We start from the raw sequence: 14,229 nt of genomic DNA, 5'->3' as shown, positions 1-14,229 counted from the left end.
GGGCCTGGCTCCCCGTGTCCCACAGACACAGACACCCAGGTGTATCACGGCCCCACACGTGACTTAGGGCTTTCTCGGGTTTCTCCCCAGGGGCCCCTCTCAGTGAGGGCTCCCTCCCTCATGGCTCAGAGAAGCCTAACTAGATGCAGGGGAAGAGTGTAGCCAAATGGAGGAGATGGTGTCTCCTGGAATTGGCTACAGAGGCAGCTGGCCAGGCAGGCCTGAGGTGGTTCCAGTGCCCGTCCCACGTGTGGCCAATGGGAGGCTTCCCCCAGCACCACCTCCCACATCTGGCTGCCACTCCCCCTACACCTAGTACATAACACATTCAGGAGCCCTGCCCTGGACTTGGTCCCTGAGGTTCTTGCATCTACCTGGGACTGCACTTCTGCCCTGGCCAGGCCCCCTCTCCCTGTGTCCCCACATAGCTGAGGCCCAGCTTCTCACTTTGGAGGCTAGGGATGCTCTGGTCCTTAAATGGTGTTCCCATAGACCCTCACCTTACGGGTCACCACTGCCCTCGGGGTGTCAGCCCAAGCATGACCTGAGGCTCTAGATTTCCATGCACAATGTGAGGTTTATGTGGGCACAGATAACGGGCCAGCCTCCTGGCATGTCAGTTCCCAACTGGGTGACCTTGGGCAGGTCACTTCCTCTCTCCCAGTCTCTTGCCTTACCCCATAATGGGGGTAATAAAAGTTCTTTCTGTCTCCAGCTACCCAGGAAGACCCTAGCACAGCACCTGGGCCACTGGAAACACTCTAGTTACTCCTATTACTCCTTCCCCACCCCCTCCTGTCCTGCCAGGGGACCCCCCCCCACCACCACGAGGTAGCACTGGGACCTTGGCTGCTGGTAGCAGACCGGAGGAAGGGCAGGCACATATGCGCCCCACAGCCCCAGCCTGTGCTCTGGAACTGCTGGGAGCAAGCGAGGCCTCATGGAGGGGGCAGGGTGGATGGTGTCCTGGCTGGGGATTGGGTGGGGGGGTCTTCCATCCAGCATCTCTCAAGGACACTTGCCCTCTGAGCCTCTCCCCTTTTCAGCTCCCTTCTTAATCACTCAGTGAGATGTGCATGAAACTTGACCTGTGCCCACCCGATAGCATCTCCAGGTACCAGCCTCCCTCCTGACTTCATAGCAAGGCCCCAGCCCAGGGACAGCCATGCTTGGGCCACGCCTGTGGGGAGGAGGGTGTTTATTCCAAGAGGGCAGCTGGGGAGCTCTGCATCTACGGGGTGGGGGGATTAGCTCCCCAAGGTTGCGGGTATAAAGCCGCCCGCGCACCCTGCTGTTCCCAAAGAGGTGGGTGAGGAGTGAGGAGTGTGGGGCAGGTTCCCCTGGAGAGACGGGGGCAGGAGCGGGGTAGGGGCACCATGTTCTACGATTGCCTCTTCTCGGCTGCCTGTCAGCGTGAGTACCTGCCTGTCCCCCTCCAAGCCCCCTCCTGCCCCCGTCCCACTGAGGACAGGGAGGCTGGGGCCGTGGAGAGGGAGGGCATGCTTGGGCACCGGCTGGCAAGGCCTTCTAGGGTCACTCTTCGGACCATCTTCTATTCTTGGGAAGCCAGGAGTCATCTCGAGGAAGGTGGCCCCAGCCCCTTGGTCCTTCTAGGGCTGCTGAGACTCCAGGTTAGGAGGCCAGTCCCTGACCGCCCACGGATCCTATCTGTTGGGAAAAGGGATCCAGACCTCTGGGCCCCTGCTGCACCTTGGCTCCTCAGCCACCACTTCTAGTCTGGTTTTGGGACGAGGTGGGGTGGGTGGAGCTGCTTCTGCCTGGCAAGGACCAAAGGTCCTTCGGGCTCACCCCCATGGGCAGTGTTAGGGCTGGCCAGGAGGCGGGCAGGATTGCTGGAGAGGCCCGGCCATTCTTGTGGGTTCAGGCTCAGGTTCCGGGTGGGGGTAGGGACGACAGGCAGAGCTGACCCAGTGACCCGTCCTTGCAGAAGGCGCTATGCGGGCCAGTGAGACTGTATCAGAGGCCAGCCCAGGCTCCACAGCCAGCCAGACCGGAGTCCCCACTCAGGTGGTTCAGCAGGTGCAGGGCACCCAGCAGGTAGGACACACTCCTCCCCCCGGGGCTGGTCAGGAGCGTCCGTGAGGGGGCGGTGGTGACTTTGGTCACGGGTGGTTGGCTTCGCTGCCTCCTGTCTGCTCCCGTGTTCTTATCAAGATGCCCACTTCAGCCCCCGCTTCCACCCACCTGGGCCAGGCCTCCCCGGGGAAGCTAGCGTGGCTCAGGTCCTTACTCCTTGTCCTCACAGCGTCTGCTGGTCCAGACGAGCGTGCAGGCCAAGCCGGGCCATGTGTCACCCCTCCAGCTCACCAACATCCCAGTGCCCCAGCAGGTAAGGCTGCCACACCCAGCCCTGGCCTCACAGTGCTCCCCCTGCCCCCACCCCCCCACCCCTGCCCTGGGTGCACCACCAACCCCCTGTGGCCTGCGCAGATCTGCCCGCAGCAGCATCAAGGACAAAAGCTCTATCCGGGCGCCTCCCCACCTGCTGCCTCTGGCAAGTGAGACCATGGCAGTCAGGGGCCATCGGGGAAGGACGATCTGCACGCCTTCTCTTAATAGACAGAACTGAGGAGTAGCAGTGAGGAAGGCGACTTTCAGCCCCAGTGTCTCAAAGCAGAGAACCCAATGCCAGTTAGGAGCCAAGAGCCCATAGCCAGCACAGGGACTGTGAGTGCACGGTGGTGGTCTGTCCCCCAGAAGGCTGTGGGCAGGGTGGCAGGGCTCAGCACAGAACGGGACAAAGTCCCATCAGGCTTCAAGGGTGAGAGCCATCCCGTGTGGCCTGTGGAGCCGGGCTCCTTGGACACAGACCCTGACTCTGCCACTTACTGGTCCAGGACTTCTGGCAAGCACTCTTCCCATCCTGAGCCTCTCTGTGAAGTGAGGTTGCTGTTAGGGCTGCACTGGGACTTGGGGTCAGTTCTATGAGCTAAGAGGTGTGCAGCACTGGGGCGTCGCCTGGGATGGTGCCCTGTGCTTGGGAAAACCAAGACGGGCTGTTGGGAGTGAACTGTGGTCCTTTTCCCTCCTGGTTCTAGGCTCTCCCCACGCAGCGTCTGGTGGTGCAGAGCACAGCCACAGGTGGCAAGGGTGGCCAGGTTTCCCTGACGGTGCATGGCCCCCAGCAGGTGCACTCACCGCCTGAGGTAGGTAGTGGCCCCACCAGCTGTGCCTGTACCTCCCCAGGTTGGCCATGTACCCCCAGCATACACCTGGAGGGGTCCCTGTCCCCCAAGCCCACTTGTTCCTCCAAAGTCCGGCCCCACTCAGGACGGGTAGAGGCTCCTCAGACTACCAGGGTGGGCTCTGGGGACCCCCCCCCAAACACCAGTGAGGATGTCAGAGGCCGGTAGGCCACAGACAGCTGGGAGCATGGGTGGCAGCATCGGGAGCTTGGGGTCAGGGCCCCAAGCTCAGCCATTTCTCCTGGGGGATGCTGGCCGGGGCTCTGGAGCCTTCTGAGCCCAGTGTTTTCTGTGTGAAACAGCTGATGATACGCAGTGCCACAGTATGGCCCAGAGCCAACAGGGACCTGTAGACAGTCTGCCTGGGGTCAGTGCCTGGTGCCACCACTCAGCTGTGTGGCCTTGGGACATCCCTTCCCACACATGCTTTAGCACGTCATCTGTTAAGTGGGGATTCCCTCACCTGAGGGCTGCAGTGTCTCTGATTGTGGCAGCAATGGGTGGCCTCTGAACTGAGGCCATCTTCGCTGGGGAGGATGGGTCTACCAGTACCTCTGGGCCGGACCCCCAGCTTTGCCTGGGAGTGATCGGGGCAGGGACTTGGCATTCGGATTCATGGAATTTGACCACTTTCCAGTAGAGGAGGTTGAGATCTCTGTGGCTTGCCACCCGCCCCCAACAGCTCTTGGGAGAGCCCTCCTGAAAAGGGTTTTGTCAGGGCCTGGGTGCCCAGACGACGCCCTCGTGTCTCCTTCCCTTGCAGCGGTCACCAGTGCAGGCCAACAGCTCCTCCAGCAAGACAGCCGCGGCCCCCACGGGCACAGTGCCGCAGCAGCTGCCAGTCCACGGCGTTCAGCAGAGTGTCCCCGTTACCCAAGAGGTGCCAGGCCAAGGCGGGCAGTGGCTGGGGCAAAGGGCCCTGGCCAGGCAGCCTCTGCAGCCTCCTTAACTGTCTGTGGGAGCTGTGGTGGGGAAAGTCGGTGGGAGCCAAGCAGATGGGGGGACAGCCTCAGCAGCGCCCTCCCCTGCAACCCGGGCCATTGGCAAGCGCCACTATCTCACTCCACACTCAGCATCCTCATCTAAATAACGGGTTCTGCCCTGGGAACCTGGGGGCAGGGCGGTTGGGGCTGCTGGGAGGTGAAATCTGGTCCTCATTTGGGGGGCGGCACCTAACACTGGGCTCTCAGCAGGCGCTGGAAACTCTGAGAAACGATGCAGCCTCTTTGGGCTCAGTTGCCTAGAGGAAGCCCCAAGGCCAAGTCCTGGCTTACCCCCCACCCCCAGGGAGCCCAGCGGGAGGCCCAACCTGCAAATCCACGGCCAGTCTTTGGGAGGGGTAGAGGCTCTTCCTCAGACTACAGGGTGGATTCTGGGGACCCCCAGAGTCTGTTGCTCTGAGCTGCCAGTCATGGCAGCTGGAGCAGGTTAAGCGGCAAGGCGTCTCTGCCATCTGGTTGTTATCAGTCAAGTTGCAGGGTTCCAAACCCTTCGGAAAACCAGATGAAAGGCATAGACTCTTCCCCCAAAGGAAAGCACAGACCTCATCCTGAAGGATTCACAGATGTTCCTGCCAGTACCACAGACCCTCTGACCCTCCAGGCCTGGATCTGAGTCCTAATCCACCGCTCAGCAACCCCCACATCTGCCCCCAGCCTCTGCCCCTCACTGTGGGCCCTGATGGTGATATCAGGATTCCCGGGGCACCGTGGGGATGTAGGGGTGTAGGATAACCCATGTAGAGAGTAAGGGGGGGACACCAAGGACTCCCTCAGACCCAAGTTCAACTTCAGTTCTGACACTTCCTGTGGGCCTCACTCTGATGAGCCTCTGTTCACACCTGTAACTGGGCACCCAGAGTCAGTGCAGTGATGAATCTAAAAGGCACTTGGTGAAGGGTGATCCGGGAAAAGTGGCAGAATGGTGGCCTTTCCCACCAGGCTGCCCTGACCCTTACATGAGGAGTTCATGTGGGCGTGGTGTCGGGGTACTCCGGCATGGGTGGGCCACCAGGGGCACCACGGTTACCAGTCTGACTTGCCTTTTCCCTCCGCAGAGGTCCGTGGTCCAAGCCACTCCACAGGCGCCCAAAGCCGGGCCTGTGCAGCAGCTCACGGTGCAGGGGCTCCAGCCAGTTCATGTGGCCCAAGAGGTGCGTGTCTCCTCCATCTACCTGGAGGCAAAGTGGGATGGGGCCCTGGCTGGGCTGGGGAGGGGTGCAGTTCTGGCAGGCCGCAGGGAGGGAAGGGAGCTGGGGGTCCTCCAGGGCCCCAGCCCAGCCCCAGGCTCCACCTGGGGCTGTGGGCTGCAGACTCAACCCTTCCCCCTCCCCCCCACACACCTGGCAGTTCAAGGGCCCAGGTTTTGCTAAGAAAGATCTGGCTTCTCCCCTTCCACAGACACCGGGTGGGAGATCTGTCGGGTTGCTGCGTGAGCTCAGCTACCCGGTGGGCGGCGGAGGCCTGGAACCCCGCCCGCGGCCGCCCCCGGTGACCCCCCAGTATCTCTGTTTGTCCTCCAGAGCTCAGGCAGTCAGTTTCCCGCTAGGAAGGCAGAGCAGCAGGAGCCCCGGCCCACGCCGCCGCCGGAGCCGCCGCCCCGGCCACCCACGCCCGGGCCCCGGCCGAGCGCGCTGGCCCCGGAGCCGCCGCCGCTCCAGTCCGCGCGCAGCGGCGAGGTCCCGCAGCTAGGCAGCCCCGAGCCGCCGCCGCCCCATTACGAGCCGGGCGCCGAGCAGTGGGTGGAGCTGGTGGGCGTGCTGCCCCCGCACCTGCTCCTGCCGCAGCAGAAAGTGGTCTTCGAGCCACTGCCCGGGCTCCCGGCCCGAGCCAGCCCCGACCAGAGGGTCAGGATCCAGAGAGTCCCCCAGGTGCTAGTGTTCGGCACGGCCGCCACGGCCCTCAAAGTAGGTGGCGGACTTCTGGGCGGGGGGGCATCGGGCGGGCGGGGGCGGGATCCGCCGGCCCCGGCCCGCACCAGGCCCCGGGCTGCCCGTCAGGCCCCCCCAACCTCGGCGGGGCCAGTCTGGGGACCCGCCTCTGACCCCCACCCCACCCCAGGCAGGTTCCTGGTCCCAGGCTTCGCTACCATAGAGGGTGGGGGATGGAGTGGGAAACTCAGGCCCCGCCCCCGAGGCCCTGTCAGTGATTCCAGGCTCGGTCCCACAAACCCGGGCCCCACCCCTGAGCTCTGACTCCGCCCCCAACATCCTGTACTTAGTTTCCAGGCTCCACCCCTGAGGCACTGTTTGTATGTAGTTTTCAGGCTTTGGCTGTGACTTTAGCTTCAGCGACAGCCATGTCCCAGTGCTTGGCTGTCCTCCTGGGGTCCAACTTTCATGCCCACAGTAGGACCCTGGGGTCCCCTCAGGCCCCACTCTTGCTGTCCCCAGCCTAAGCACAGAGTCCTGGCACTCCTGACAGACCCTCACCCGATTCCCAGTCCCAGTGGAGAGTGCAGTCCCTGCGCCTCTGACACCTGGCCCTGTCCAGGATGTGTTCAGAAAGCCCAGAAATGCAGCCTTCCAGCTGGGGAGCCAGGTGTCCTTGCGAGCTTGGACAGCCAGCAGCCCTTTAGGGACAGAGGCAGAGAAGCTGGCTCACCCCTGACCTTCTGTGTGCCCTTCCTCCCCTGCCAGGTGCAGCAGCTCCAGCAGGTGCCTGTCCCACACGTGTACTCCAGCCAAGTGCAGTATGTGGAGGGTGGTGACGCCAGCTACACGGCCAGTGCCATGTGAGTGGGCAGAGGGCTGGGGGAGGGGACGGGAGATGGGACCTTGGTCTGCCCAGGGCCCTGCTAGGACTTGTGTGTGTGTGTGTGTGTGTGTGTGTGTGTGTGTGTGTACACCTGAGTCCCAGCGCCAAGCGTGACAGGGGCTGGTGCTTCCCAAGGATAACCTACAGCTTTTCCCCCAGGCAGGGGGAAAGCGGAAGGGACCCTCACAGCTTGGGAAAGGCTGTCATGATCTAATGATACCTGGTGTCATTTAGGGCTTTGGAGTCAGATGGGCCTGGTTTTTAGAGAAGGAAAAAGAAAATTCCATTTTTACAAGACAGAATTTCTTAAGAGGGAGTGGGAAACAGTAAAGAGGAACTCTTCACGGCTGACCCCAACCCTGCTCCAAAGGGGCTGCTGTGACCTGTTTCTTCGTTTCCTCCCAGAGATGGTCTGAGAATAGCAACTACCCCCTTTTTTGTGCAGAAACAGGCACAGTGTTCTGTCTCTTACTTCTTCTACCAGCGGTGTATCTTGACGCTCTTCCGTGTTTCTCTGAGTAGCCCCAGTCCCCCTGCCTAAACGGCTGCCTGGTGCTCCAGTGTGCAGATAGAGCGTGAATGACGTGGCCAGTGCCCACCCGGCTGACCCTCGGTGACCCCTGACCCCCGCTGCTGCACACACACATTGTAGCATGACCGGGTACCCCAGCGGGCAGATGCCATGCCCCAGGCCTGCCCTCGCACCAGCTCTGGCTCCCTCTTGCCCTGGATCCTCCGCCCACTACCTTCCCTCTCCTATCATCTGTAGTAATGATTCCAGGATTATAGTGATTGTTGTTTTAATTTTTGGAAGTTTCCATTGCTTTTCTTTACATTTGTCGTTGTTGTTTTCTTACATCCCCACCTTTGTCCTAAGTGGGGCTGATGCTAGGGATTTGCTCATAGAGCAACTTGGTCCTGGGGTCATGATGCTGTGACAGATCCCAAGGGTCATGACCCTGGCACCTGAGTCATGGTCATGGTCATGGTCCATGGCATCCACCTACCTCATAGCTCTATTGATTTATTTCTGGTGCTGCCAGTCTCTTAGCCAGGGGTGTTAGAAGCAGAGCTGAGGCACAAGCCCTGGCCCTGCAGTGCCACGCTGGCTCCTTCTGCCTCCCCTGGTAGCATCTGTGGTTTGCTTCTGTTCTTCTTCCCGCCGTGATTGGTACGTGTGATTGCACGTAGCCCCGCATTGCCATCAGATTCTTCTGCTGCGCGAAGTTGTTAGCAGCAGTGTGTCTCTGTCTGTCTCTCGCAGTGGATTTTTACTGGGTGCCCAGCCCTTCGGCAGCAGGGTCCCTCGACCCCCGGCCAAAGCCACAGTCCCTGCAACCTCTTTCCCTGGCTCTGTCCAGGCCGCATCCAGAGACGCACACATTCAGTCTGTCATTCAGCAGATAGCTACCAAAGTCGGATTTTTGGAGCATGTGTAGCGTGGTGGGGGGGTGGGCTGGGCCGGGCTGGGCCAGGGGTGGGGTGGAGAGGGCACTTGCTGGTGCCGCTTCAGGCCATGCGCTGTTGGTGCTGCTCAGTGCCATTTCAGTACGCGTGGACCGGGGTGCTTTTATCTTGGTGTCCATCAGGCTGGAGGCTCACCTCGGTGACCACGCCTTCTGTCATTCCCCACTAATCCCAACACCCCCTCCCTCTCCTCACTGCCCCCAGAGGCCTATAAGTCTCCTCCCCCTGCTTCCTTCGGGAGACTCCCAACAGTGCCTTCTGAGGCAGGCCCCACCTGGCCAGCCTTGCTTCCTTTTTGGATTTTTAACATTTAATGTTATTTTTAGTCACTAATATGTTAAGAGGGCTCGAAATCGAAACTGTGCCCCCACAGTGTCTTATGAGACACCTGCCGCCCTCCATGGGCCCTCCACCACCATGGATGTAGACGGGGATACGAAATGGCCCTCGTCTCCCCCTCTTCCAGAAACCTCATCCTTCCGTTTCCTCACCTCTTCCGTTCACCTGACAGAATTTTCTGGAGCTGCTTCTTCGGCAGGACCTTCCTCTTTCCCTCTCACCCGTCCATAGGATCTCGTCACCTTTCTCTTAACATTCCTCCAAAGATGGACCCAGTTTTCCCACTCTTGCGACGACCTCAGCCTTGTGCCTGCATTCTCTGACCCAGGTCCTGGGACGGCTTGAGGACAAGGCTCCAGGTCACGATGTCGCTGCCTCAAAGGGACATGCCTCTGCACACCAAAAGTCATCACTGAGTGGCTCCCCAGGGTGGCCACTGGATGCAGACATAGAAACCACCCCCCCTTCCCCAGCACCCCCCTCCTGCCTTGTTTACCACCTGGGCATGGCCCACCTTCTGCTGTGTCCTCAATTTACCTTCGTGCTTGCTTCTCTGGCTTCCGCACCACCACATCAGCCCCCAGGCAGGGCCTCCTCTGTCTTCCTCTGTTGGGTCTGCAGTGCCTAGAACAGTTTTCAGCATACAGTAGGTACGTGACTTTTTTTTTGTGGATTGACTGAAGCGTGTGGCCTGTTCCAAGTTACCTAGCCATTCTGTCTTGGCTTCTTCACGTCTGACACGTGGACTCCCATGCCAGGGGCCGCTTTGATGATTAAATGAGAAATTGTGCCCCGCCAAGCCCTCGGGGGTGCCTGGTCTGGCACAGATGACTGTTGGCTGCACTGAGCTACTGCTCCTCGCTACCTTCCTGGGAGGGGTCTGCCCCACAGGAACCCCCCAACAGACCCCCCACCACCCAGCTCTGGCCCTCTGACTCCTCCCTCTGCTTCTCTCTCAGCCGCTCCAGTACCTACTCCTACCCAGAGACGCCGCTGTACACCCAGACAGCGGGCACCAGCTACTACGAAGCCGCGGGCACCACCGCCCAGGTCAGCACACCTGCCACCTCCCAGGCAGTGGCCAGCACCGGCTCCGTGCCCATGTACGTGTCCGGCACCCAGGTGGTCACCAGCTCCACCAGCAGCGGGGGTGGGGCCAGCAGTGGTGGCAGCGGCGGCAGCGGCGCCGGGGGAGGCAGTGGCGGTGGCGGGGGCGGTGGCAGCGGCGGCGGCGGCAGCGGCGGCGGCAGCGGAGCGGGAACCTATGTGATCCAGGGCGGCTACATGCTGGGCAGTGCCAGCCAGTCCTACTCCCACACCACCCGTGCCTCGCCAGCCACTGTAAGTGCCAACTCGGGGCCCAGCAGAGTCTGGCAGTGGGAGGAGGGGGGCTGTGGGCTGTGGTGGGGGGTGGGGAAGAGGGTGGTAGGGGTGGGTGAGTGGTCAGTCGCCACCATCAGCCACCATAAGCGTTGCACCAGAGTTCTCAGATGCAGGTATTCTGGGATCAGATCCTTGCTGGGTAGCCTCAGACAAGTTACTCAGCCTCTCTGGGCCTCAGCTAATATGCATGAAGCTGTTAGAGCGGTGCCCCAAGAAGCGTTGTTTCCTGGGATTATAGCTGATGACAGGTATAGAGTAAGGGGAGGGAGAGGCAGGCCCCAGCATGGGGGGAGCTGCCCTGAGCAAGGTTCTTTGTCCATCTGGAAGGCAGTGAGATAACCTCTCTCTGCGCAGACATGGGCTTATCTGGAGTCACTTGGGGGAGGGCCCCTCACTAGCTCTGTGACTATAGATAGTTCAGGGCCTGGTGGTCCCATGGCAGTCCTCGTCCTTTTGGACCTTGGGGTCTGGAGTGATTTTAACTAGGGCCCTTTGACATAGCAATGCATCCTGGACCACATAATTAAGACAGAAGCTTTCTCAGAAAGTGGGCAGACTCTTCCTTATACATCCATATAGCCTGGCTTCTAGTCTCTCGTTTTACGTGCTGGCTGTGACCCACCTAACTGATTTCATGACCCCGTAATGGGATCCCTTCTGGGTCCTTTCCCAAAGTTTGCAGACATGCTTCACAGAACAGTGCTGTCCTAGAGAACATTCTCCATTGATGGAAATATCCCCTCTGTGCTGTTCAGTACAGAGACCTCTGGAGTTTGTTTTTCTTTAAACTATTTTGATATAACTGTAGATTCATAGGAAGTTGCAAAAATAGTACAGGGAGATCCCTCTGGGCCCCGCCCCCCCAGCTCTGTTACCCATCTAGTTATGTTTTTTGTAACTGCAGTACAGTATCCAACCAGGAAACTGGGATTGGTACCGTGTGGGTGTCTACTTGTCTTTTTATCACGGGTGATTTTATCACGGGTGGTTTGGGAAACCACCACTACGGTCAAGATGCAGAACTGCTCCATTGCCACAAAGATCGCTCTCCTGCTCCCCCTTCGATAGTAACCCCCGCCCTCCTCCCTCCCAGCATCCCTAACCCCCAGCAACCATGAATCTGTTCCCCATTTCTATAATGCTGTCATTCTGCGAACGTTCAGTGACTCATCCTCCATGTGACCTTTTGACATTGGCTTTTTCCACTCAGTATAAGTAAATTTAAATAGCCACATATGATTGGTGGTGACTACATTGGACAGTGCAGCTCTAGAGAATTCCATGGGATTTAGTCCCCCCCCACCACCACCACCGTGATTATGATATGATGTCCCCTGTGGCTGTCAGGATCACAATTGGAAATAGGTACCGAGAGCACTTCACAATGAGTACTCGAGAAACTGAAGTGATTCTTAGTGTTCTTCTGTCCCTGGTCCGGCCCCAGGTTCAGTGGCTCCTAGACAACTATGAGACGGCAGAGGGGGTGAGCCTGCCGCGGAGCACCCTCTACTGCCACTACCTGCTGCACTGCCAGGAGCAGAAGCTGGAGCCCGTCAATGCCGCTTCCTTCGGCAAGCTCATCCGCTCTGTCTTCATGGGCCTGCGCACCCGACGGCTTGGCACCAGGTGGGCCACCCACCCCTAACCGAAGTTCTCCACGGCCACGTTTACCACTCTCATGCCCTCCTTCACTCTGCTTTAGCCCCACTGGCCCCTTCCTCTGATACCCACACACTCCTACCCCAGGGCCTTTGCACCCGCTGTACCTTCTCCTTCATGCGCTTTTCTCCATCTCGTTACTCAGATGCCCCTGGCCTAACTAAAACAAAAGCCTTCCCACTCCCCGCCTCCCACCTCCCTGACACTCCCCACCATCCCTTTCCCTGCTTGCTTTTCGTCCTTACTACGGAGCACCATCCCACATGTCTTTTGTGTTGCTTCTCTTGTGGCTGATCTGGCTTCCAGTGCTAAAATGCACATAACTTGAGGGTGCGGGCACCATACATGGTTGGTGCTTTAATCAGGGCCTTCAAGTCTGGATTCATGTAGGAGGGAACAAGAGGCCCTCCCCTGACCCCACACTTCCCTTCTCCTTCGCAACGCTTACACCTCCCTGGGGTGAGCCCTGCCCATCTCTTGGGTCCAGTTCCCTTCCCGGCTTACGTGTCACCTCATTCACTTATACGTGCATAACTCCTGGGCAGAGTACTGTGTGTCTCTGTGCCACAGTTTCTTCCTCTGTCCCCAGAGGGTGCCAGGAGTACCCTTCGTAGGACAGGGTTAAGGAACGCGGGGATTTGTATATGCTAAGGGCTCAGAGCAGTGCCTGGCAGTTTGTTGTAACTAGTCGTCGTCAACAAGTACGTGCTGACTCCTGCCCCGTGCCAGGATCGGAGGTCGAGGAGTTCTCCAGACACTGGCCCTGTCTTCTCAGAACTCAGTTGGTACACGGGACCTCTCTTGGCACCCACAGTCCCTGTACTTCCCCAGCACAGCACCCCTGGCTCCGTGGAACATGGGTCTTTTCCCCAGGCCATTTGGCCAGGGGGAGACAGATGTGATGCGAAGGTCCCCGGTGGACAGCTGGAGGACCCCCAGCTCTCAGCCTCTGCCCAGCTCTCAGCCTCTGCCTCCCTCTCAGGGGCAACTCTAAATACCACTACTACGGCCTGCGCATCAAGGCCAGCTCGCCCCTGCTGCGGCTCATGGAGGACCAGCAGCACATGGCTATGCGGGGCCAGCCCTTCTCGCAGAAGCAAAGGTAGGAGGACGGGGCCAGCCCCTGGGCTGGTGGGCGGGGAAGGGCGTGCTGGCCTGTCTCAGTGCTCCAACCGCCCCTTCTCCAGGCTCAAGCCCATCCAGAAGATGGAGGGCATGACCAACGGTGTGGCCGTGGGGCCGCAGCAGGCCGCTGGGCTGTCTGACATCAGCGCCCAGGTCCAGCAGTACCAGCAGTTCCTGGGTGAGAGCGCTCTGGCCCATGGGGTGGGGTCTGGGCCAGGGTCTGGGCCAGGGTCTGGGGCCTCTGGAGAGAGTGGAGGTGGTTCATCTGCCTTCCCGGGGCTGTCTCATTCCCCACTGCCCGTGGGGGACCCCCGCTTGGGAGGAAAGCTATGATAACTTGATAAGACCCCAGGGAGAGGCATGAGGGGGGCAGGCAGGTGGGGGGGTGAAGGGCCTCACGGCGCCCCCTCCTGCCTCCAGATGCCTCGAGGAGTCTCCCTGATTTCTCAGAGCTTGACCTCCAGGGCAAAGTCCTCCCCGAGGGCGTTGGGCCTGGGGACATCAAGGCCTTCCAGGTCCTGTACCGGGAACACTGTGAGGTAGGGCAGCTGGGTGAGTGGGCATGGGCGAGGGAAAGCCATGCTGCCGCCCACCCCCATGTCCCTGAGCATCCAGCCTCCCCAACAGGCCATTGTCGACGTCATGGTGAACCTGCAGTTCACCCTGGTGGAGACGCTGTGGAAAACCTTCTGGAGATACAACCTCAGCCAGCCCAACGAGGCGCCTCCACTGGCTGTGTGAGTCCCTCGGTGGGAGCGGGGAGGAGGGAGAGAAGGGGGGGCCCGGTGAGAGTCAGCACCCAGGGGTGGCCAGAGCTCAGACATCAGGTGGAGGGGGGCATCTGCTTGATCCCTGGGGTGTGCGGGGTGCACGCAACCTTCCGACCCCTGCTCCAGGGCTTGTGTATCAGTCTGACAGCATGTGGGGTAGTGTCCCTCGCTAAGCTGTTTCCTCCCTGCAGTGGGTGCACGCCCGTGCCTCATGTGCAGGGTACAAGATCCCCAGCTGACCCCGGGGGCATGGGGGCCCGTGTCAGCCTGACCTCAGGGCTGGGGTGGCTGTCTACAGGCATGACGAGGCTGAGAAGCGGCTGCCCAAGGCCAGCCTGGTGCTCCTCTCCAAGTTTGAACCAGTGCTGCAGTGGACCAAGCACTGTGACAATGTGCTGTACCAGGGCCTGGTGGAGATCCTCATCCCGGACGTGCTGCGGCCCATCCCCAGTGAGTGCAGGACGGCTGCCCCACCACGGCCCCATCCCCATGCGCCACGGTCCTGATGAGCCCCCGCTGCCACCC

General features: G+C 60.2%; 1 protein-coding gene across 5 annotated transcripts in view; it reads left to right on the top strand.

Moving 5' to 3' along the window:
- Window positions 1–14,229, top strand: part of RFX1 (regulatory factor X1) — a 30,723-nt gene that overhangs the window by 12,760 nt on the left and 3,734 nt on the right. For 3 of the 5 annotated variants that reach the window (XM_032313251.1, XM_032313242.1, XM_032313231.1), the window contains exons 3-16: window positions 1,949–2,058; window positions 2,267–2,350; window positions 3,060–3,167; window positions 3,970–4,086; window positions 5,263–5,358; window positions 5,728–6,111; window positions 6,844–6,938; window positions 9,727–10,108; window positions 11,595–11,776; window positions 12,792–12,911; window positions 12,997–13,112; window positions 13,355–13,473; window positions 13,562–13,671; window positions 14,003–14,154. In XM_032313251.1, coding sequence (XP_032169142.1) covers window positions 1,949–2,058; window positions 2,267–2,350; window positions 3,060–3,167; window positions 3,970–4,086; window positions 5,263–5,358; window positions 5,728–6,111; window positions 6,844–6,938; window positions 9,727–10,108; window positions 11,595–11,776; window positions 12,792–12,911; window positions 12,997–13,112; window positions 13,355–13,473; window positions 13,562–13,671; window positions 14,003–14,154 — 2,175 coding nt within the window. Of the gene's footprint in view, window positions 1–690; window positions 1,115–1,948; window positions 2,059–2,266; window positions 2,351–3,059; window positions 3,168–3,969; window positions 4,087–5,262; window positions 5,359–5,727; window positions 6,112–6,843; window positions 6,939–9,726; window positions 10,109–11,594; window positions 11,777–12,791; window positions 12,912–12,996; window positions 13,113–13,354; window positions 13,474–13,561; window positions 13,672–14,002; window positions 14,155–14,229 lie in introns of those variants that run through there. The other 2 variants (XM_032313261.1, XM_032313269.1) reach the window with 2 other exon arrangements.

This window comes from Mustela erminea, chromosome 1 (genome assembly GCF_009829155.1).
Source record: "Mustela erminea isolate mMusErm1 chromosome 1, mMusErm1.Pri, whole genome shotgun sequence".
Classification (NCBI taxonomy): Eukaryota; Metazoa; Chordata; class Mammalia; order Carnivora; family Mustelidae; genus Mustela; species Mustela erminea.
Note: the sequence above shows the minus strand (reverse complement) of the source record. Positions and strands in the feature narration are given on the sequence as shown.